Source organism: Crotalus tigris, unplaced genomic scaffold (genome assembly GCF_016545835.1).
Source record: "Crotalus tigris isolate CLP2741 ecotype Arizona unplaced genomic scaffold, ASM1654583v1 scf7180000024424.1579004, whole genome shotgun sequence".
In the NCBI taxonomy this organism is placed as follows: Eukaryota; Metazoa; Chordata; class Lepidosauria; order Squamata; family Viperidae; genus Crotalus; species Crotalus tigris.
In genome coordinates this window covers 1,481,692-1,503,581 of record NW_024100591.1, presented here as the reverse complement: position 1 = coordinate 1,503,581, position 21,890 = coordinate 1,481,692, and the positions used below count along the sequence as shown (strand labels likewise).

The following is a 21,890-nucleotide window of genomic DNA, read 5'->3' as shown; positions in this document are numbered from 1 at the left end:
GTAGAGGAATGGATCTTACAATCTCAGTCCATCAACATTAAGCTGGGCCTGAAAGCCAGGTTAAGCTTCCTAATCTTTTACATTCGGAAGTGTTTAGAACACACAATCATAAAATCTCAAAACTGGGATGCCTCTGTCAGCAGAAAAGACAAAAATATTTATCACGTACCCATCTCCAAGGCTGAAACTGTTTGGAGAGCTGTTGTAATTTGGAGATGGAGCGTTGTTCACTTGATAAGGCACATCTGGCCATGGGGAACACTGTGCAAACAAAACCAATGTGTTGAGAAAGAGAATCCAAAAATACAATCTCATTCTAGAGAAAAGAGTAAAGGAAGTAGGAAGGTTGGAGGAGAAGAGGAGAAGTGGGGAGAAAGGGGAGGAGAGTGGTGAAGGAAAGAGAAGAGGAGAGGAAGAAGAGGGAAGTAGGGAAGAGAAGAAAGGGAGAAAGAAGGTAGAGAAGGAGTGTGGGTACAGTGAAAGGGGAAATGGGCGAGCAACACCAAAAGTCATGTGTATGTATTTATTTCATTTTATTAAAAGTATCTTATATATGAATGTTAAAAGAATGTATGTTAACCTCTGATAAATATCACAGTATATGTATGGGGCAGAGTTTGGAAAAATAAAAAATTATTTAAAAAACAAAACAAAAATACAATCTCATTCTATTTTAAAACTAGCTTTTGTTGGATCAATAGCAAAAATATATTTATTATCACCAACATGCATATTCCCAACATCATATATGATCATGTATGCACTACTCAAAAGAATAAGCAGGGAATTAGCCTACAGTTAATTTCCTAGCACTGTAAATTTGTACCTGATGGAACAAATTAAAAGCCCTACTTCAACTGTATATTCAATGGGGAAAAGGGCTGCCAATTTATAAATATAGAATGTAATACATTTCAAGCCCTCTTTACTACATATAACCATGTTATACTTAATATATGCAGAATGGGTCTTACAAGAAAGCTATTACAAGTCTATCCACTCCTTTTTTACACCGAAATAATTCTAAACCTATGCTAAATTATTATATACTGTTGTATAATTGAATTCTTAGCAGAATCTAGTGTTCTAAGAGTAAATGTTTGTGCAGCTGGATGTTCCCTCTTTCTCCTCCAACCCCAATTCCCTACAGCTGTGCTTCTGAAATATGCTTAAGAAATTCCCATATTATCCCTTATCCATACTGTGGACTTGCTAGTAGCTGTAAGGGGTGCCACAGCTGGGACAGTTAAAAGGATTTCACCATTCATTTTCAGTGATACAACAGGCAACCTATGCATTAACTTAAGTTTTCTCTTTACAGTAAATACAAACATTAGTAAATATTTAACTTTTTTGGAACAAGGACTGTATGGCTTCCTACTTTAAGATGCTAAAGGTTATCCTCATCAACAGCAGGCCACCTTAATCTGATAGTCCTTTAAAACTAGGTCACTTTCCATGCAGAGGTCTCATTGTCCTCAACTATTGGGACACATAATGTGCTGGCTAAATGACACAGACAGATATAAAAGGTTCTATGAATGAAACAGCACATTTGTTTCAGCTCTTTTTTAAACATTAACTTTGCCCTACTTTCTCAATATTTGTTTAATCTGGGTCTTGCAGCAGTGTGAACTTTAAGACTAAAATGTCAACATCCAATTAATTCTCAACAGAAGAATGAGACCAAAACTTCCCTGCAGACCGAGAAAATATCTGCATATTGATCTGATTATTATTTTTGTTTGTTTAAATTGCCCAATAATGAAATGAAATGACCTGCACAAATAAAACACAAAATCTAAAATGAATTAGAAGAATTGAAGGAAAAAAATATCTTGAAGGTAGAAGTAAGCAGAGGATAACATAATAAGATCAAAAAAATCATTTTTAAAAATTTAAAAAACTGAGATCATCAGAAGACCTTCACTCTGGACTGAAAGAATATATACATCTGTAAACCTCTCTAGGGAAGTCAGTCTATAATCTGGATGCCCCATTGTTAAGGCTCTGTTTCTACGAGCAATCCCTCTCATTCAGTGGAGGTACTCGTCAAGAGGATTGTGGTTCTTTCTCACATGTTATTTCCCCAGCACAACAGCACAACCATTCTCCTTCTGTACACCCAGCCTGGCATATTGTGAGTATCATTCTGAGGAGGTCTGCAGAATTATACATTTTGAGATTACAATATAATTTTACATGCAGCCTGAGATGCAAAAGAAGTGGTTATTATTTATTATTCCAGTGGCAGGGAATGGGGGTGGGAGTTTGACCTCAATTCATTGCCAAAAGTGGCTTCTTCACTGCATCTAATGATAGGCCAAGCCTGTGGATTTTGGAAAATTACCTCAGTATCCAAGTGGGGACACTTTAAGTAACCTCATTCCAATTGGCTTAGAAAGTTATTATTGGCTACCCTGGTATTTCAGAATCCAGCAGAACATCCTTTTCAGCTCTTTGGAACTTTAGAAAGCATCAATTTTAGGATATATTAGTTTTGAATACAGGTCAAGCAGGTCATACTGAGCACCACCAAATCTAAAAATGCAACAGTGTCCTGTTTTAGACTTTACCCAATGTATCATTTTACTTCAAAATTGAACACTCCACAATATTGCCTTCTATACATATAAAATATGCAGTCTTTTGCAAGTAATAACCATAAAACACTGCAACTCTAGGACAGTGGTACCTCAGTGAGAATGGTTGTATCATAGGAAGGCTGATATTTCTCCCTTTCTTGAGTGGTTTTCTTCTCCATTTTTTCTCTGTCTGTTTTCTGTTTCCTATCTGCTCCTTTAGGCTATAAAAGCACATACAAATTTAGTTTGTCTTAAGCAAAGGACTGTTAAACAGAAAGTGCAGAAGGTTTTATTGATAGATGAAAAAAATGACATTGAGGCATAATTTAATGGACATTCTTCCCTTGCCATGGGGTATAGGATAGAAAATTATTTTTGTAAAACTGGCTTGGGGGATCTGTTCCAGATGTTGTTGAACTCTAAATCTTGCCCAATATGGCTTTGGAGAGAAATGCTGGTAGTACAACAATATATAGAGGGTGCTGCAGTTTTCCCAGCCTTCCTGAAGGATATTTTGCATTAGCAATGGCATCAGAGGATATGACCATGGTGAGCAGGACAAATCCTGCTTTTCTTCTGCAAACCTTAGAGTTTAGCTACTCAACAAACTTAGAAGGCTCACAGACACTAGAAGTATTAAAGTGATTATTCATCAAGTGAATTTCATGGCAGAGAGGATTTTTATTGCAGAACTTCCTTTTATAATTTTAACTTTATTGCATATAAAACAATATCCCAATAAAGTATCAGTATCACACTCTCCATTCCAAAAGTCAAACATATATACGTGTATACAGAGACATACCCGCCTTCATTCAGAGGGATATAATCTATTCTATTAATCATCACTGGCTAATATTCCAATTTGCTTAGTGATAGCTAGAATTCAGTTTTGTTTCTAGTTTTTATTTATTTGTTTTTTATCGAACCTTTATTTTAGCATATGATATTCCGGAAATTGATCCGAAGTGGAATGCAGGAAGGAATAGGCCAAGTCACATGAATCAACAATCTTTATATAAATGCACAAATTATAGTAAATGAACAGAAAGAACAAGGAGTCTAAATGCAAACATGATATAGTCAACATTACAAAATCTGGTAGGATGAAACTCATGAGTGGATTCAGTGATATAACTACTCAAAAGTAATATGCCAGACAAAAGGGGAGGAAGAGTAGCCTCATACATGGGAAGTGCACACATGTGCTGATAGACAGGAATTTTAGCATCAGTCTATTTGGAAGTACTTTGTAAGAATACAAGGAAGGGAAAATAATGAAAATAGTATTATGGTGGTGTGCTATAGACTACCAAGCCAGACAGAAGTGGATAATCATTCTTAGATATCTTACAGAAATTGCAGAGAAAAGAAACATGATAATAATAGAAGACTTTAACCATCTGGAACATCAATGGAAACAAAGAAAGTCAGCACTGCAAGATCTTCAGAGCTGGGTTTGCTGACTTCCATTTTCCAGACAAGGAAAAAAAGAGACGAGCTTTCCTAGATCTCATCCTAAACATTTGAGAGTGTTTCCCGAAAAAGTAAAAGAAATAAGAAAGTGGCCATGCTCAATTTATATAAAAACAGAAACTGAAGCAGTCATTCATTCACCCTAGAGTTCAGGAGAGCCAATTTCCCCAGAATTTGAAAAGTATTAGGTAGGATCCCATGAATAGAGATCCTTATGTCAAATGAAGTGCAAGTTGGGAATAAGATATTGGAAGTACAAATGTACCCCATTCTAATGAGAAAAAAAAAAGGAAAGAGATTAGGAATCAGTTCTGGATGCACAAGGAGCTTTTCAGTGAACTAAGACCTGAAGGGGCCATATAGAGGAAATTGAATAACTGACAAAAGCGGGTTAATGATCACCAAGAGATGTCAAAAATTAATGAAAAATCCAAAATATATGTGGTTATCTGTAATTTTCACAGACCAATCTCTCCCCACCCACAATTGTGCCAATTTAAACTTCATACACCCTTCTTTTTCTGAGAGCCTACAGATCCCCTCATATCTGTCCAACCATCCTCTTTTCAAGAATAATGAAGGGGGGGGGGAGAAGAAATGTTATTTGTAGCATCTCCTTATGGCACCAAATTAATAGAAGAAATTAGCCACATACCTTAAATACTTTGATCTGGCAGCTTGCAGAATGCAAGTGTTCTGTATACTCTCCGTTTTCATTCTGTTTAAATGTATCCATTTGTACTCGGAATGGTACCCCTTTCTCCCCTCCATGTTTCCTTGGAGTAAATTCCGTACTAATACAGTGTACCTAGCCAAAAGAGATGTGCTTAGCGCTCAAGTCCAAATCATGCTGTTTGAAATTTGGGGTGTTTTGTTTTTAATAGAGGTATTTGACAGGTCCCATGTGGGGAACTAATAATGTGATCTACTGGGAAAGGAATCAGTATTACCTAAATGGAGGTACCCACTGAATCCTCGTGGCACAGTGGTTAGAATGCAGTATTGCAGGCAAACTCTGCCCACACCCTGGAGTTTGATCCTGATGGGGCTCAAGGTTGGCTCAGCCTTCCATCCTTCCAATGTCGGTAAAATGAGATCCAGATGGGAGCAATATGCAAATAATACTTTGACATTGTAAACCACCCATTGAGCTGTAAAGCTCAATAGGCAGTATAGAGATGCTAATGCTATTACCCAAATTGCATTCTTCTTTTCATCAGCTCTTCCCTAAAGCAGCTATTTTCTTCCACCAAACATTAAATAATGGAAAAGATAACATTTGTCCTATATTATCTGCCTTTTAATGATTAAAAGTTCACTGGTAGTTTGGACCATACTTCAGTATGGTTAACTGAAGCAGATACTGTTGTGCTCAGATGGTGAAGCCACTTTTAATATTCAGAGATACCTTTAACCCTCAATATTTTTTGTTAAAAAAAAATTTACTCCTCTTCTTGGAGAAAAATGAAAATTATGTAATCTTCAATAATTGGAATATAAAGTGCATAATATTGAACTGATATATATATATATATATATATATATATATATATATATATATATATATATATATATATACACATACACACATATTTTGGATAAAATTAGTGTTATATATATAAACTATGACTGAATGTTGAGATATATTGTTCCAGGCCATTCTCTTGTAGTCTTGTTTCTTTCTTGCCTTATAAAACATTAAAAGTGAAAACAAAATTCAGTTGACTTAATTATGGCACATATGTAGCACATGCTCCTGAGGTTAGGAAGACAGTACATGTAGTCCTCAGCTTACAACAGTTCAGGTAGTGACCTTTCAAAGTTACAGCGGCACTGAAAAAACTGACATGACCATTTTTCATCACATCCCCCGCTCATGTGATCAAAATTCGAACGGTTGATAAGTGACATGTACTTATGATGGCTGCAGTGTCCCAGGGTCATGGGATCACCTTTTGAAAATTAATTTTTAAACATAAGTTAAGGTGATCTGTCCTGCCCATTTAGTAAACATTCTTGTCTTTAAAAGTGTTATTTTATGATCAATTTCATATTTATAGCAGCCATTCTTCAAATTCCAAAATGTGCATACCCTAGAGGTTGAATGTCATTGTTAAATGCACTGTATAATCCTATTTTTACTGTCTTCTCACAATTTATTATCAACATATAAGATTCCAATATCATTTTAAATTATATTATTTCTTTTGCTTTGGTATGATTTCTGGGCAATATAGAAAGGAATACCAATTAAAGTTAAAGGGAGGCTGAAATAAAATTCTCAGATTCTTAATCCCATATATTCTCAACCAAATATATCCCAGAGAACATGAAAGAATAGTACCCCCTAATGATCTGAGGTAAAACATATTCCACTTAGGGGTTATTTTCTTTCCTTACCTGAATAAACGCAGTTGCTCTCTTAGATGGATCCCACAGAAATTCAACTGTATTCAGCTGGGTGGGACTTGCTCTGGGATCTAAGATACCAACTGACAGTGGGATATCTGTAGAAGAAAACCCCTAAAATATTAAAAAAATTAAAAATTGAAGAGAAGAAACATTGCAGTGTAAACACCAGATGCATTTGAAAGACCAGCCTGACACAACTAGTTGCAGAGTAAGAAACCTGGTCTTAGCTTTTCCATCTGAAAGGATTCTTGGAGTTGTAAATTCTGGGAAACTAAAGTTATCCTACCCTATTTAATACCTCTTCTGGCTTTCATAGGTAAAGAGTTTGTTTATATTATCAGCAAAAATAGATATGGTTATGTAAAAGCCACTTTTCTAACAGCTTTTACCTAAAAGGTGAGAAATAAATATATTAATACAAACATACACACACACACACACACACACACACTTCATTGATGTTGGAATGAAATCTAACAAAAGCAAAAGCTTGTTGTTTATTTCAAGACACCAACTATTTTCCAGTTTGTAAATATTGCAACAGGTATAAAGAAGAACCAACTGTTTTCCAAATTCATAAATATTACAACAGGTATATTTGTAATATTTGTTGTGTTTTACAGGCAAATCATACATCCAAGAAAGAAGCAATGGATACCGTAATTAACAGTTCTCACCTATGTCAAGGATGCGGTCTCCAGGGCGACTCCATCTCCAGCCTTCTAGCTGTTGGTGCTCGGTATATTGCAAACGCCGATCATGAAAAACTACCCGAATAATGCTCTATGGAGAGAAAAGTGGATGAAATAATACAAGAAGTTAGATGCATGTATTTTTAAAAAATTACACTTTCCACTTCTAGGACAAAGCTGACAGAAGACTTGCAATGTGTCTTATATTTAAGTGGATGTGCAGAAATCATCCAGCATCATAAAAAAGAATATTTTAATTAAATAAAATTGCTATTCAGAATATACTGACCAGACATCTGCAATCTGGAAAATTGTATTATTTAGTACTATAGTATCTTGTCATGTGATATCCACTGCAAATAGCTAGATATGTCCCACTTTGCAAATCGTATCTACGATCACTACTTGTTTTTAACAAATCCTTGAAGGAACTAAACATCAAGAAAGTGAAATATTTGGAGAAAGACTGAGTAATAGAAAAGAACAATTTTCTGAAATCTCTAGGAACTGACAAAAGATAAAAGTGAGTAGCCTTTATAATATAGGATATTAATTATTTGTCTTTATTTAATCAGCCCATTTATTGAGGGAGAAGATCTTAAAAGTTTTATATCCAAATGAAAAGTCCGAGAGAGATCCAAAATGATCTGTGTTTATATATTGATTTCCATGTTATGAACTGTAGGCTTGCATGTATGTTTTGAACTAGATGCATTGAGAATCCAATGGCATTTTATAGGATGTGCCTCTGATTGCAAAGTGGCCTGTTAAAATTCACTAAGTTTATGAACATTTCTTTGGCCAGGATAGAAATATGCAGTCATTTTATTACACAATGTTTTGTTTTGTTTTTATTCTAAAACACAATATATAAACAAACATTGAATTCTTAAGTGATAGCAAAACTCCAAATTATAGTCATACATTCTCAAGTCATTTATTGATCTGCTATGCTGACCAAGTAATGGACAAATATCTGTTATCATACACTGGGGCGAATGTGGAAAACTCTGGATGCTGTCAAAAACTACCCTTTATAGATCAATATTATGAATGACAGCAGCGGTGCAAAGGTAGTCTTACCTAGTCATACCTGCAATTAAAAAAAATCAGTAACCCTCGATTTGATATTTAATAGATGTTGCACTATTGCAAATAAGGATGCAGTCAAGAAATGTAAATGCTATTTCAGTCCAAAATATGTCTAACTTTGTGACCAGAAAATCAAAGGTCTACATCAGTAGTTCTCAAACAGTATTCATTCTTTGAGAGTCCTCAAATATTGGGGATTTCTTAAAAAGGACTATGGGTATTCAAGTTCCCTTTAAAATGAGTTATGCATCATGAATAATAATGTAAAATACAAAAGAATCCTGGATTCATTCAGATTCCACACTTGGCAGACAATGTACAACGTACAAAAACTACATTCTAAAATTCTGCTATGGAATATTCTAACATGCAAAGCGAATCTGAAAGAAAGGCACAGATTAAATACAGATAATTTATGAAGAAAATGTTCATAGTAGTCAAGGAATTTAGAAAATCTCTAATGTACACAAAACCCTGGAATTCCAGTTATTTCTACGTAAATTAGGAAACAGAACAACCACTATGGCTCATGTACCATTAAAGTGTTAAAATATTTTCCAGCAACATAATCTATATCCAGTAGCTCTTATGTGTGGCAGCAGGAAAAAAATATCCTTACCTTCACATATTTTGTGTTTAAATCTTGGAACTCTCCCAATTTCCTATTCTCAAGTAGGCGGATTTCATATGACTGACCTAGGAGTTCAAGGAAACATTTCCAAGTTGTTTAAGCATGTTGCAGCAAGAATAGCAAGAGACAGTTGCACCGGCATCAATCATGTTTGGGAGAGATGCTTTGGGGCTGTTGTTTTTTTGACAATTTTCTCCTAATAAATGGTCAGACATTATTGCAACTTATACTTAATTTAAATATTGTATTTTTGTTATATCAATGATGTGGATATTCCAAGAATTTAGAACTTTCTAATTCCTTCCAAGACAACTTGAAACATATTACATGGTCTAATTGCATGTAATCATCTGGAAGATGTCTTCTTAAACAGCTACATCTTTCAAACCAGCTGCAGCTCTAAGAATACACAAGTATTCTTGAATATTTTCTATAATTATTTCAGCAATATGTGTGTTTTTTATTGTGTTGTACCATCAGAGTGAGATATTCTACCATTTAAATCCACAGAATTTGACTAATGGATCTTTGCTTCAGGAATTATCAGGAGAGGTTACTACTATAGCCACTGAGTCTAATCCTAAAATAAGTGAATTAGCCCCAGTGGGCACTTTTGAGTAGTCGTGCATAAATTTGCACTATTAATATTTTTCAAAAGCTAACTGCAAATAGATGAATGGTAAATACTGAGGACTCCAGAGAATTCAAACAATGACCTAAAACTGGTCTTCATACAATTACTTTAATTAAAGAGCCGATATAATGATGGAATTAGTCTGTTTCTTCCCTTTTTGGGCTATTTGCTAGCTTCCAGAGGATCACATGGATGAGAACCCAGTGACAAGATCAGCTCTTTAAATGGCTCCTAATAATATTACTGTGTATCACACAGAAACCCTCAGCATGAAATGAGCAGGTGTGTTTTTAGTAAATAGCAATGACTTTTCATTTATTTTAGAAACAGCTTTGAACATTTGTTTTGTATTAAGCTTGTCACATGTTGCTATTAGAAACACAGTTGAATCTGGTCAATAGTCTTTCAAAATGGTACAAAACTATACAATTAACTGTAAGAGTTTAGTGCAATACAGGAACTCATGGGAATTAAATCTGTTCTTCTATTATCAAGGTAAGAATTTGGCCTGTATTTCCATATATATAAGCCTAATCAGAAATATAAACGTATTTATTTTGGATATAATACTGTTTGTTTGGTAACCAAATGTTGAGAACAAGATCAAAATTATAAATATGATAAAACAAGAAGCAGACATGGAGAAACAGGCTTTTCAAGTTCTTCTAATCACTTCCCCTCCTTGTACAAGAATGTAGTTCAGTGTATAACAAGGCAATCTAAAACGATAATCAGTATGACTTCTGGTTTGACTAGTGAAATTTATTTTTTTTAAAATATATATCTTTTCCTTATGCAGAGAAAAGAAAAATGTTACATTTCTGGAATTTTGTCCGGAAATAATAGTGTTTTTTTTGTTATCCAAATACTTTAAATACTTTGTGCCAAAATTCTATGGATATGGACCCTGAGAATTATGGAATTAGCTATTGCTGAATAAGAGCTCAAGAATAAGACAAAACTCTCTGAAAAAAGCAAAAAAATAGTAACCATTACTATAGCTCTTCTGGAAACAAAGGAAACAAATAGAGCAAAACAAAAAGAAAACAAAAAACCAGCTCTTCCACATAAAGCCGTGTTTAGATTAAAATTATCAAGAATAACAAGAGATTCCTTCCAGAACATTTTAGCCATGGTAACGGAAGACTTGGCCTTATCCCATAGTGCTGGATTAGGATAAGCTGACAGCTTGGCTTGGCACCAGTTCTTTTTTGTTGTTGTTTTTAATGTTTATGGTTTTAATATAGCTTTAATAGTTTTTTATATAATTTTAATTCTTGATTGGGAGCTGCCCAGAGTTTGGTAAAAGACGGGAGGCTATAAAATGTTAAATAAATAAAATGTCATTAAATGAGGCAGTCACTAAACAAAGACTACCTGTATGTATAATCCATCTTTTCTTACTATGGTTTTCCACAAGCTGAACCAATCAAAAGTAAAACAGCCTGCTATTAGGCCATTTCCAAAACAAAGTAAACATGGATATTGCATTACCCGTTCACAAGAGAATAGCTTTATGTAGAATGGGTGGGAGAAAGGCACAAGGAACTGAATATTGACTGTAGTATCAATAGAACTTGCATTTGATGCACTGCAATCACTAGACTTCTTTTGTAATGGGTCAAAGGCTTGCCACAATAAATCTGCTTTATCGGTGCCTTTGTGCCCTGGGAAATATATGTTTGCAATATTTTGTCTTGTCAGCTGAGAAAGGCCTGACAGCAGGTCAAGACATATCAGAGCCAAAGAGGTTTGTTTATATGGTTCTACTAAGCTGGCTATAGTACATACATATTCAGTGTGGTTCCACAATAATAAAAAAAGTAATAAAATCGACTAGGTTCACAATGTTCCTGAATTGTATTATATGCCACAATTCCACCCCTCTTCAAAAGAATTTTTATGAGCTTTCTGCATCAACTAACACCATTTTTGCCTGCAATTAAAAACATCATAAATAAAAGAGCAGTATGCTTGGGCACTTAAGGCAAAAGATCTGCCTACTATCAATATAAAATAAAAATAAAACGTTTGAAGGTGATGTTCTGACAGCAACAAAAAACAACAGCCCCATAGGCTTTTCTTTTTTTTCTTGTTTGGCAAATTCACTGCCAAGTATGACAGAACTTTAAATTCCCTCATAAACTTGGAATTATGGGATTGGGGAGGGGGAATAGCTTAATGAATGAGCGTCCAATCTTCCCTTACTTCCAATTTCCAAGGCTCAGAGGAAAGCTAATGACTGTTTTGCTAATGAGAGCATCTTGGATGCAGAAAGGCAGAAAAAGATATTTATTTTTTGCCTCTTCCGGATAAACTTTCTGCCCAAAACAACTCCTTCAAACTAATATGAATTAGAAATAAAAGCACTGAGACCTGGATTTGTCTGAATTATAATATACTGAATCAACCAGAAACAAAGCAAAAAAGAAAAAGACATGTTTTTCTATTCATGATTTGTTTGTTGACTTTTTTTAACCACTCTGATCTTACAGTAGACTATTTGGAGGCTTAGACAGGTCCTAAAATGCTAGAAAACCACAAACTATACATCTTTGTATAAACATCATATTGGGCTACAATTACAGTCAATAAGCAAGTAACCAATTATGGTTTAAAATGAGGAATGACCCCATCAGCTAAACAAATTGCATGAAATCTTAATATAAAGTGTAAACCAAATGTTCTGGTATGGCTTTAATAGTCAATAAATTATCAGTGGGTATCAGATTGCATTTATGCTTTCTTGTATTCTACAATAACTCTGTTTATGTCTGATGCGATTAGGAATGCTCGTTCTGTGGGACTGCTCTTGATAATTAACATACATATGCTAAAATTGCTCCAGTGGCATCTTTCTCCTAGGATTCAGCCAGTTTGCACCAGTTCGGCAGAACCTGTAGTTAATTTTTTGCTGCCCAGGCCCAGAATGGACTTCCGGAAATGGCATCCACACAGAAAATCGGTTGTTCACGTATTTGAATCCCACCACTGAGTGGTGTGTATGCTGACTTGCATGCCTACAAGACAAAAGGCAACCAATGCAGAAATGTGTGCATGTTGACTTTCGTATAAGTCTTATATACTTGAGGAAGTGCATCTCCTTCAAAATGTCTGAAAATTGCAGTGGAGAAATGTTAGTGAGGGAATGTGGGTTATTTCAATTTTGTAACAGATGAACAGGGATAAAGCCCTCAAGCCAGGGAGTATTTTTAAATTCTTATATCACAAATGGATTGGTGATTAAAGGGCCTAATTAGTTAACTTTGATAACAATTTGTGTGAATCTTTGGTTATTTCAGAATAGGAAACTAATCAGAATATTTGATGTGATAATTGAAAGCTAACAACTGGTTAATCACCCCACTCTTTTTCCAGCTGAAACTCTGGATACTTCCATGAACAGAACAACTTTCCCATCCTGGTGTCTCAAGGTCTGTTGGATGTCATGTCCCTTGACCAGACTGGCTGAAAATTTTGGAAGCAGCCTGTACTATATTAGCATAACCTCACATGCTGCACTGGCATATTATGCTTCAGTTGTATCTTATGTTCTTCAATCAGAATTTCTGTCAGCAGGTCGTGTAATGATAGCACAAGCAAATAACAGAATAACAGAATTAGAAGAGACCTTAGAGGTCTTCTAGTCCAACCCGCTGCTCAAGCAGGAGATCTTATACCATTTCAGGCAAATTGTTGTCCAATCTCTTTTTAAAAACCTCCAACTTCTGAAGGCAAGCCACTCCACTGATTAATTGTTCTAACTCTCAGGAAACTTCTCCTTATTTTCAGGTTGGTTCTCACCTTAATTAGTTTCCTTCTGTTGCTTCTTGTCCTGCCTTCAAGTGCTTTGGAGATAGGTTCACCCACCCACCCCTCTTCTTTGTGGCAGCCCCTTAGATATTGGAACACTGCTATCATGTCATCCCTAGTCATACCAAATAAGTCTGTTGAGATCATTTTATATCTTGAGCCTATATTCTGGAGTGTTGGCCATTCCCACCAGCTTGGTGTAATCTGCAAATTTGTGATTTGATTCTGCAAATTATGTGACATATACCATCATGGAATGGCCTTCAAATCCAATATTCTCAGATCCCAATTATTCCTCCAGGTGCTAACCTATAGTTTTATTATGTACATAATTTTAATCAAATTATGGTTCCTTTTATTTACTATACATTCTTAAGTACTATTAGTAAAGACTGTATCCATAACAAACAGACACTTAAACTTTTTGTACTTGAATCCATGTAAGTTGCTATAAGTCATTTTATATTTGCGTGAATCTATATTAAAAATCAAAATTTCCTCCTTTTTCAACCTTTTTCTATATATATATATTTCCTATACCTTTTTAAAATATGAATTTCATTTTTCCTTCCCAAAATTTGAGTTGTTTGGGGGGGGGGAATCATTCATTTGCTTCACACTGGTTCCTTTATCTATTTGTATAGCATATAGTATAGAAGAGAATTTTTCCAAGAATCTACAAATATCAAGAACTAGCAGAACTGCTCATCTTCATAGAAGCAAAGTGAAGAAAAACCAGTTCCAGGAGATTAAGTTGACATATCTAAGCCATATCTATTTAATAAGGTCTGGTTAATAATCAGCTGGACTCTCACATAACACTAAGGGAGAAAAAAAGCGTATTTCTCAGATCACGAAAGTTCAGTCCCTACATTCCACCCATGTGAAAGAAGAAAACACAGTCCAGCATGAAACATAGTCCAATGGAAATCTTGTTCATCTGCAGTCAAAATATATTGTGTTCCTGCCCACCTGACTAAAAAACTAAGAACTCCCAAATTTTTAGGTTCGTTTTCACTGAACTTCTCTGAATAACACATATAACAAGAGTACCACCAGCGGGAAATTAAAAACGCTTTACTTTTTCTGAAAATCCCACACATATTTCATCCTTGGTATTCAATGCAAAAATGGAAGCTATAGTTAAACAACTACTCAGAAACAGGATAAATAGTTTTTCTTCAGATTATATAAACCTTTTTACCTTATAGAAATAGATTATTTTACAGCCAGAAGATACATGACTGTAACTATAGCCTCCATTTTTCTGCATAAACATTGGGAAAAGCGTAAATGTTTTAAGAAAACTTCTCCTTGTAGAACTCTTTTTTTTAATCTACGGAGGTCCCCTAACATTGTATGAAATGTTATATTATTTAATGATAATAATTTTCCTGCAATTTCATTGAAAAGCTCATTTTAAGACAATCTGTTTCTTTTGAAAAATGTCTAAGTTATGCTGTATGCATTAACCATGTCAAAGAAATAACTGTTTGAGAGTTCCTAGAACAAATGATCCTTTGAATTGAATGAAAAGGTCTTCAGCTTTAAAGAGCACACGTGTTGGTTAACATATGTTAACATAACATATGGCAAAGCCTTCCTTCAATAAGGATGATTTATGATTATAACATCTGCCTCCTTTTGATCACAATGCAGGCATTCATACAGACAGTACACTGAACAGCACAAAGTTATTATGAAGCCTACAATTTTCTTGGAAGTGTATAGATCCGTGGTGGCGAACCTATGGCACATGTGCCACAGGCGGCACGCAGAGCCATCCCTGTGGGCACGCGCACCATTGCCACAGACAGAGGGATGCAGGGCTGGACTCCTCCCCTCCCCCTCTCCATGCATGCAGAGTCCAGGAACAGCTGCAAAAGCTGGGCAGGGTGAAGGAACCTATAAAAGGAGAAGTTTTGGCGGGAGACTGAGTGAGGGGCCTTTGGAAGCGACCAGTGGTGGATTTCAAATCATTTAACAACTGGTTCTCTGCCTCGCCTTCGCTCCATCTTGGTTGGGCTGGGCTGCTCGGGAGGTCGGTGGGGTAGGAGCAGGAGGGTGGGGTCATCAAGTCCCAGCTGGGGAAAGGTGAGGGGGTCTGGCTAGGGGGTGTGGGAGGGCCGGGATGCCTCCATGGAAAAAAGCTGCCCCCTGCCGGCCGAGCCTCTCATCCACACTCTGTCACGTAGGATTGCATAAAAGGGGCAGGGGGCTGGGGGGTGGCTGGCAGGGGGGAATCAGAGCCGCCATCTCCCTTCCACAGTGCAGCCCCATCAGCATGGGCAGAGATGGCCCCTGGACAGCCGGAAAGGAGCCCTCACCTGGTGCAGGCCCTGTCTACATGGTGGCTCTGACAGAGGTGGCAGCTGCTGCTCCTCCTGCTGCTCCAAGGCCCCCGACCGGCCAACCACATAGGGAAGTAGGAGGCAGTGGCGGTGATCCCTTCATCACTAATCCTGGCCGGCAGCAGATCTGGAAGCGAAGCTGTGCTGCCCATCCTCGTGCTAGTGGATGCAGCGGCAGGGGAAGGTGAGATGTGGTGCACACCCATCCCCTCCCCGCTGCCACACCACATCATCCTGCACGCATGGCCTGGAGGCGCACACGGGACGATGTGGGGCAGCAGCGGCAAAAGGTGGGCACATGCCAGATCCCGCCTTCCCCCGCTGCCCCACCCCCACCCCCACCAGCACAAGGATGGTCGGCACAGCTTCGCTTCCAGATCTGCTGCCAGCTGGGCTTGGCAATGCAGGGATCGCCACCTCCTCTTCCTAGTTCCCTGTGTGGTTTTGGCATGGTGGTTGGCTGTGTGGTGTGTTGTGCTTTGGATGTTATATGTGGGAATATGAAGTTTTTTGGACTATCTCTGTCATAAACTAAGCCTACCATACACAAAAGGGGTGTGGGAAATGACAGCCAGAATTCTCCAACCCCTAGGAATAGCAATAGCCCACAAACCCACAGCCACACTTTGCCAGGAATTATACAGAACCAAAGACAAGATACAGAAGGATGAAAGAAACAGTGTAATCTACAAGATCAAGTGTAACCATTGCAACCAATTTTACTGGGACAAACATCACGTCAATTCAAAACCAGGATCCACGAACACCAGCTGGCAGTCAAACCCCACAATTCCAAATCCTTTTAATTTCTACCCACACTCACACCAACCAACATCAATTTAATTGGAGCAACACAAAAATCATTGGCCACGCTACCACCCACCACACCCGTGAGTTCATCAAAGCCTGGCTCTGCATGAGCAATTCCATCAACAGACACATCGACCTACAACTGGCCTACAAACTCTTCAGAATCCAAATCAATCACACAGCCAACCAGACGTAGCACTGACCTTCAACCAACCATGCAAGCCCCCCGCCCCCAGCAGCCCTGACCTGATATAACCTCCCCATCACAAGTCCCATCACAAGATTCACTGATGACTCACACTTGACCCATCACAAGACCCATCACAAACCCTCACTTGACACACATACACCTATGAATAGAAGAACACTGACATTGACATCCCCTAAACTCTGCTGAAGATGTCACGGAGCCTGGTAATAAAGCATTCAGAAACCAACCCACAAGCTCAGATAACAAACCTTCACCCTCATCCTACATCCGAGCTACATATACTCACCACTGCTGCAAACCATATGGAACTGTTAATTACTATAATGCATGCCTATGGTAGTGTCAGTTTTCATTACATAAGAGCTTTGTAAATATGTAGTAATATTGGGAGGGTTTGGGACATATAGTTATCTCTAGTTATATATATTTCCAAAAACAATTCCAACTGCTGTTGTTAAAAAACTGATTCCTGTTAAATAGAATATATTTCATCACACTAAATAGTAATTATAAGATTGACCCATAGGTGACCAATCTGAGTGTTTGTCCCCAGTATCAAATCAAAAAGAGTGCAGACTCGATTTTGGCATTTGTGTATTGCTAGATGAGCTAAGATAAAAATGCTATTTGAAAGGTTATAGCCCTTAACTGGATTTAAGACCTACTGAATCCAACAGACTTAATTTTGAAAGAACATATAGAGCATTAAACTCTAAGTGTCTTGAATCCCTGAGGTTCTGTTTGAATATTACTACTAAAATTAATTTATTTTCAGTAATAAAAATTAATGTGTTTCAATATCCAACTGAAGTTTATTCTACAGTTGACATGGTGTTATACTGAACTGATATTACCAAGATCAAAGCACAAATATAACTAACTTTAAGGACAAGGTGGAAGAGACAAGATCAGAAAAAGGAAAGGAGGTGAAGTTGTCGTGTAGGAATACAAGCTAATTTGAGGGCTAATCCACATGGAGCTCCATTTCCATCTGTCCTGTTTGCCATCGTTTGCTCCCTAGAGACTAAAATGGAAGATCTGTAACTTGAGCTGGCCACGAACAAGGAGTGTATATCAGAGGTGGTGACCCTTTGAGAGCTGTATGCAACAAAATCTCATTTTGATGTATGCTGATTGGTGTACTTTCAAAGTGACAATAAAGTTATTATTATGGTTCTTCGCACAGTCAGCCAGATGTTCAGACTGGATTTTTTTATTATTACTATTATGGATCATCGCACAGTCAGCCAGATGTTCAGACTGGATTTGGCATTTTGTCTACCTATCGAATCCTTACCCAGGACCTGGGATAGGCAGATGTGGATGTTTGATGGTATTACAGGTATCGTCACAGGATGGAAGCAGTTCCTAGTAAGGCCGCCTTTTGCAATTGACTAATAGCAAATTTGTCAATGCCAATGGTGTTCAAGTGGTGCTCCAGTTGTTTTGGGATTCCACCCAAGGAGCCTATTACCATTGGTACTACCCTTGCTTGCTTTTGCCACAGTCTTTCTATTTCTATTTGTAGGTCTTTGTATTTTGTTATCTTCTCCAGTTCTTTCTCGTCTATTCTGCTGTCTACAGGCACTGCCACGTCCATTATCCAGACTTTTTTGTCTTTCTTATCGACAATTGTTAAGTCTGGGGTGTTATGTTGCAGGTGCTTGTCTGTTTGAATTCTGAAGTCCCAGAGCAGTTTCATTTTATCATTTTCTATGACTTTCTCTATTTTCTGATCCCACCAGTTTTTGCTTACAGGCAAATGATATTTTTTGCAGATCTTCCAATGCACCATTGTTGCTATTTTGTCATGCCGCTGCTTGTAGTCAGTCTGTGCAATCTTCTTGCAACAGCTTACCAGGTTGTCCACTGTTTCTTCAGCTTCTTTGCATAGGCAGCACTTACTGTCTGTTGCTGTATTCTCAATTTTGACTTTATATGCATTTGTCCTTAAGGCTTGGTCTTGTGCAGCCAGAATTAGTCCCTCGGTCTCTTTCTTCAATTTTCCTGCTCTTAGCCATTGCCAGGTTTTATTATTATCTGCTTTCCCAGCTATTTTTTTCATGTATTGGCCATGTAGTGCTTTGTCTTCCCATGCCTCTATTCTGTTCTTCATTTTGTCTTTCTTGTAGGACAGTTTGGTCTCTCCAGTAGTTAGTAAGCCTTCCTGATATACTAATTTCAGTGCATCTTCATCATTGTTCTTCAGATATTCTTCCAAAGCCATTTTTTCTTCTTCAACCATCTGATGTACTTGTAGCATTCCACGCCCACCTATTTGCCTTGGTAGATAAAGTCTGTCAATGTTACTGCGTGGATGAAGGGCATGATTCATTGTCATTATTTTTCTGGTCTTCCCATCAATTGCTTTTAGTTCTGCTTGAGTCCAGTCCACTATTCCAGCTGTGTACCTAATGACTGGAATTGCCCAGGTGTTGATTGCCTTTATGGTATTTCCTCCATTGAGTTTGGACTTTAAGATCTTCTTCACTCTCTTGATGTATTCACCTCTAATCTTTTTCTTGACTTCAGTGTGCTTGATGTTGTCAGCTTGAAGGATACCCAATTATTTGTAGTACTCTTCCTCATCCAGACTCTTAATGTTATTTTCGTGGGGCATCTTGATTCCTTCAGTTTTCACTACTTTTCCTTGTTTGATAGTAAGTGTGGCACATTTGTCCAAGCCAAACTCCATAACAATATCTTGGCTATATAGACGGACAGTGTTGAGCAGCGATTCTATTTCAGATGATGTTTTTCTATACAGCTTCAGATCATCCATGTAAAGGAGATGAGATAGTCTGGCAGATGTTTTTGATGTTTGATAGCCATGTCCTGAGTTATTCAGTATTGCTGACAGAGGAAACAGTGCAATAACAAATAGTAATGGTGATTGCACTGTTTTTTTATTATTATTATTACTACTACTATTATTATTATTATTATTATTATTATTCAATATTTTAAAAGCAATAACAGATCACCTTGAAAACAGAATATTTTTATTTACAAATAATTTTTTTGCCCCCAAGCAAGCTTACTGAAGTATTACTATTAATATTAATAAAAGAGTATTGAAAATTATATTTTTATTCTATTAATTAATAAAACTGTTCCTGTTTTGCAAGAAATGTTGTAATTTCAACAAGGTGAATGTGAATAAATACAATTCATCAGTTGTTCCTGATTCAGGAAAATTGTGTAAAGGATTAAAGAATATACTTGTCTGCACTGAATGTCTTAGGCCACCTACGCCAATGAAGCAATCACTTGCTGACTTTACTGGGAGAAGCATGGAAACCATTACTTGGGAATGGCTGCTTCACCAAGGAATAGAATTCTTTCTGTAACCCACTCACCAATTTTGTAAACCTAAGGAGAGCTGGGCCTGAATAGTCCTTGGATAAGAGGACACCATAGAACACAAAACATTTAGGTTTAATTGGATAGTAGGAAAGTCTTTCCAGGAAAAATGGCAACTGTTTCCATACCTTTGGTAAGAAAACTATATGAACATTTCCAGGAATCAAGATTCCTTTGGAAATGTCTTCTTTATTCCTGTAACACCAAAACAAGATTCCTTCCATGACCAATTACTTCCTCTCCTCTTTTCATCCCTGTCCAGCTATGTTCTTTCCTTTCTTTTTCCTTCCCTTCCCAGTGCAGTGCCTTCCACCCATCTCTAACCTGTTTTTCTTCCTTTCTTTTTGCTATTTGTAGTAGAAGAAGGAAAGGGAAAATATATTTCTGTGTTCACTACAGAGTAAATTATTGGTATTGATTTTAGAAATAGCAATAGCACTTAGACTTATATACTGCTTTGTGGTGCTTTACAGCCCTCTCTGAGTCAGCATATTGCCCCCCCCCCAACAATCTGGATCCTCATTTTACCTACCTTGGAAGGATGGGAGACTGGATCAACCTTGAGCTGGTCAGGATCAAACTCCTAGCAGTGAGCAGTGAGTTAGCCTGCAGTACTGCATTCTAACCTCTGCACCATCATGGCTCGTTGCAAAATGAGGTATCTTTTTTTAAATTTTGTCACCTTAGTTTTTGTGAAGCATGGCTTCTAGCAAATATATAATGCAGATATATATATACAAATATATGAGAAATATCCCCACATTTATTAAGGAAAGAGAAACCTGTAGAAATAGTTTAAAGCACACCTAACTGGGTGCATGCAATAAACTATCAACAACATGCAAGTTCAACCTAACAACTGTGGGTTGTACAAATGCACTTTTCCCACAAACCAATCACTATTCAAGCCTCAATATTCATTATTGTGTTCCATCTTTTATCTATGAAGCCCAGAACTAGCTGGGAAAAACTGGTATATACTCTTCAGCATTTTGTAGCAGAATCTTCATACACATCATAGTGTACATTTTTTCTATTGCACTTTGATTCCTACCAGATAGTATTGTCTTAAGCAGAAACAAAGCAAAATCTACAATCTCTCACCATTCAGTAAAGTTCTGTTTTTCTCCCTCAGTAGAAGAATTAATGTTAAATAAGTATAACATTGCAATGAGTACAACATTGCAACTGGCAATCACAATATTTTCCATTTGTCAAATATGTCTCTAACACAAAATCACTGAAAATATAATCTTCCTAAATATACATAATTCTACTCCACGGTGGCACATTTCAGACACAGTACCTTAAACGATGTCTCCCAGACATGCACAAACAGTCTTCAGACTAAATTAGGGTCTGCTATGTTTAGTCTTCAAACCACCAAAGATCAATTCAAACAACCAGAATCCATTCAATTTTGCTTTGGTCCTACCTTGGTTGAGATAAGTCAGAGTCTCTTCATGAAGTTTTATGGCAGGAGATGTCGCTGCACACAGCACATATTGAAATGGAGGGAGTTTTGTATCATTCTCGGGGGAAAGTTGAGGCTCTTCTTGTTTAAAGAATGGCAGTGCAAGCACATCACTGAAAAAATAAAATGAAATAAAACTTAGCAATGGGTTTGCTTTTTTTTTTAACTATACAACTACAATGGAGTTAAAGGCAGAATCCTCTGAATCCATACTACATGAGTATTTTTTCTGTGAACATATTCCTTTAATAAGTTAACCTATCAAAAACCAAAACAGTTATCAATTTCAATACATTTCAATACGACCAAGTTTATATGATGAAAACTGACATAATAAACTCAATAT

General features: G+C 36.9%; 1 protein-coding gene across 2 annotated transcripts in view; it reads right to left on the bottom strand.

The window, feature by feature from the left end:
- The window catches only part of TFCP2L1 (transcription factor CP2 like 1), a 47,144-nt gene that overhangs the window by 11,144 nt on the left and 14,110 nt on the right, over nt 1-21,890 (bottom strand). The window contains exons 2-8 of one of the 2 annotated variants that reach the window (XM_039330128.1): nt 21,506-21,657; nt 8,877-8,953; nt 7,151-7,256; nt 6,462-6,568; nt 4,717-4,869; nt 2,696-2,806; nt 170-261 (exon numbers count right to left, since the gene is read on the bottom strand). In XM_039330128.1, the coding sequence (XP_039186062.1) occupies nt 170-261; nt 2,696-2,806; nt 4,717-4,869; nt 6,462-6,568; nt 7,151-7,256; nt 8,877-8,953; nt 21,506-21,657 (798 nt within the window). The remainder of the gene's footprint in view (nt 1-169; nt 262-2,695; nt 2,807-4,716; nt 4,870-6,461; nt 6,569-7,150; nt 7,257-8,876; nt 8,954-21,505; nt 21,658-21,890) is intronic. The other variant, XM_039330130.1, reaches the window with a different exon arrangement.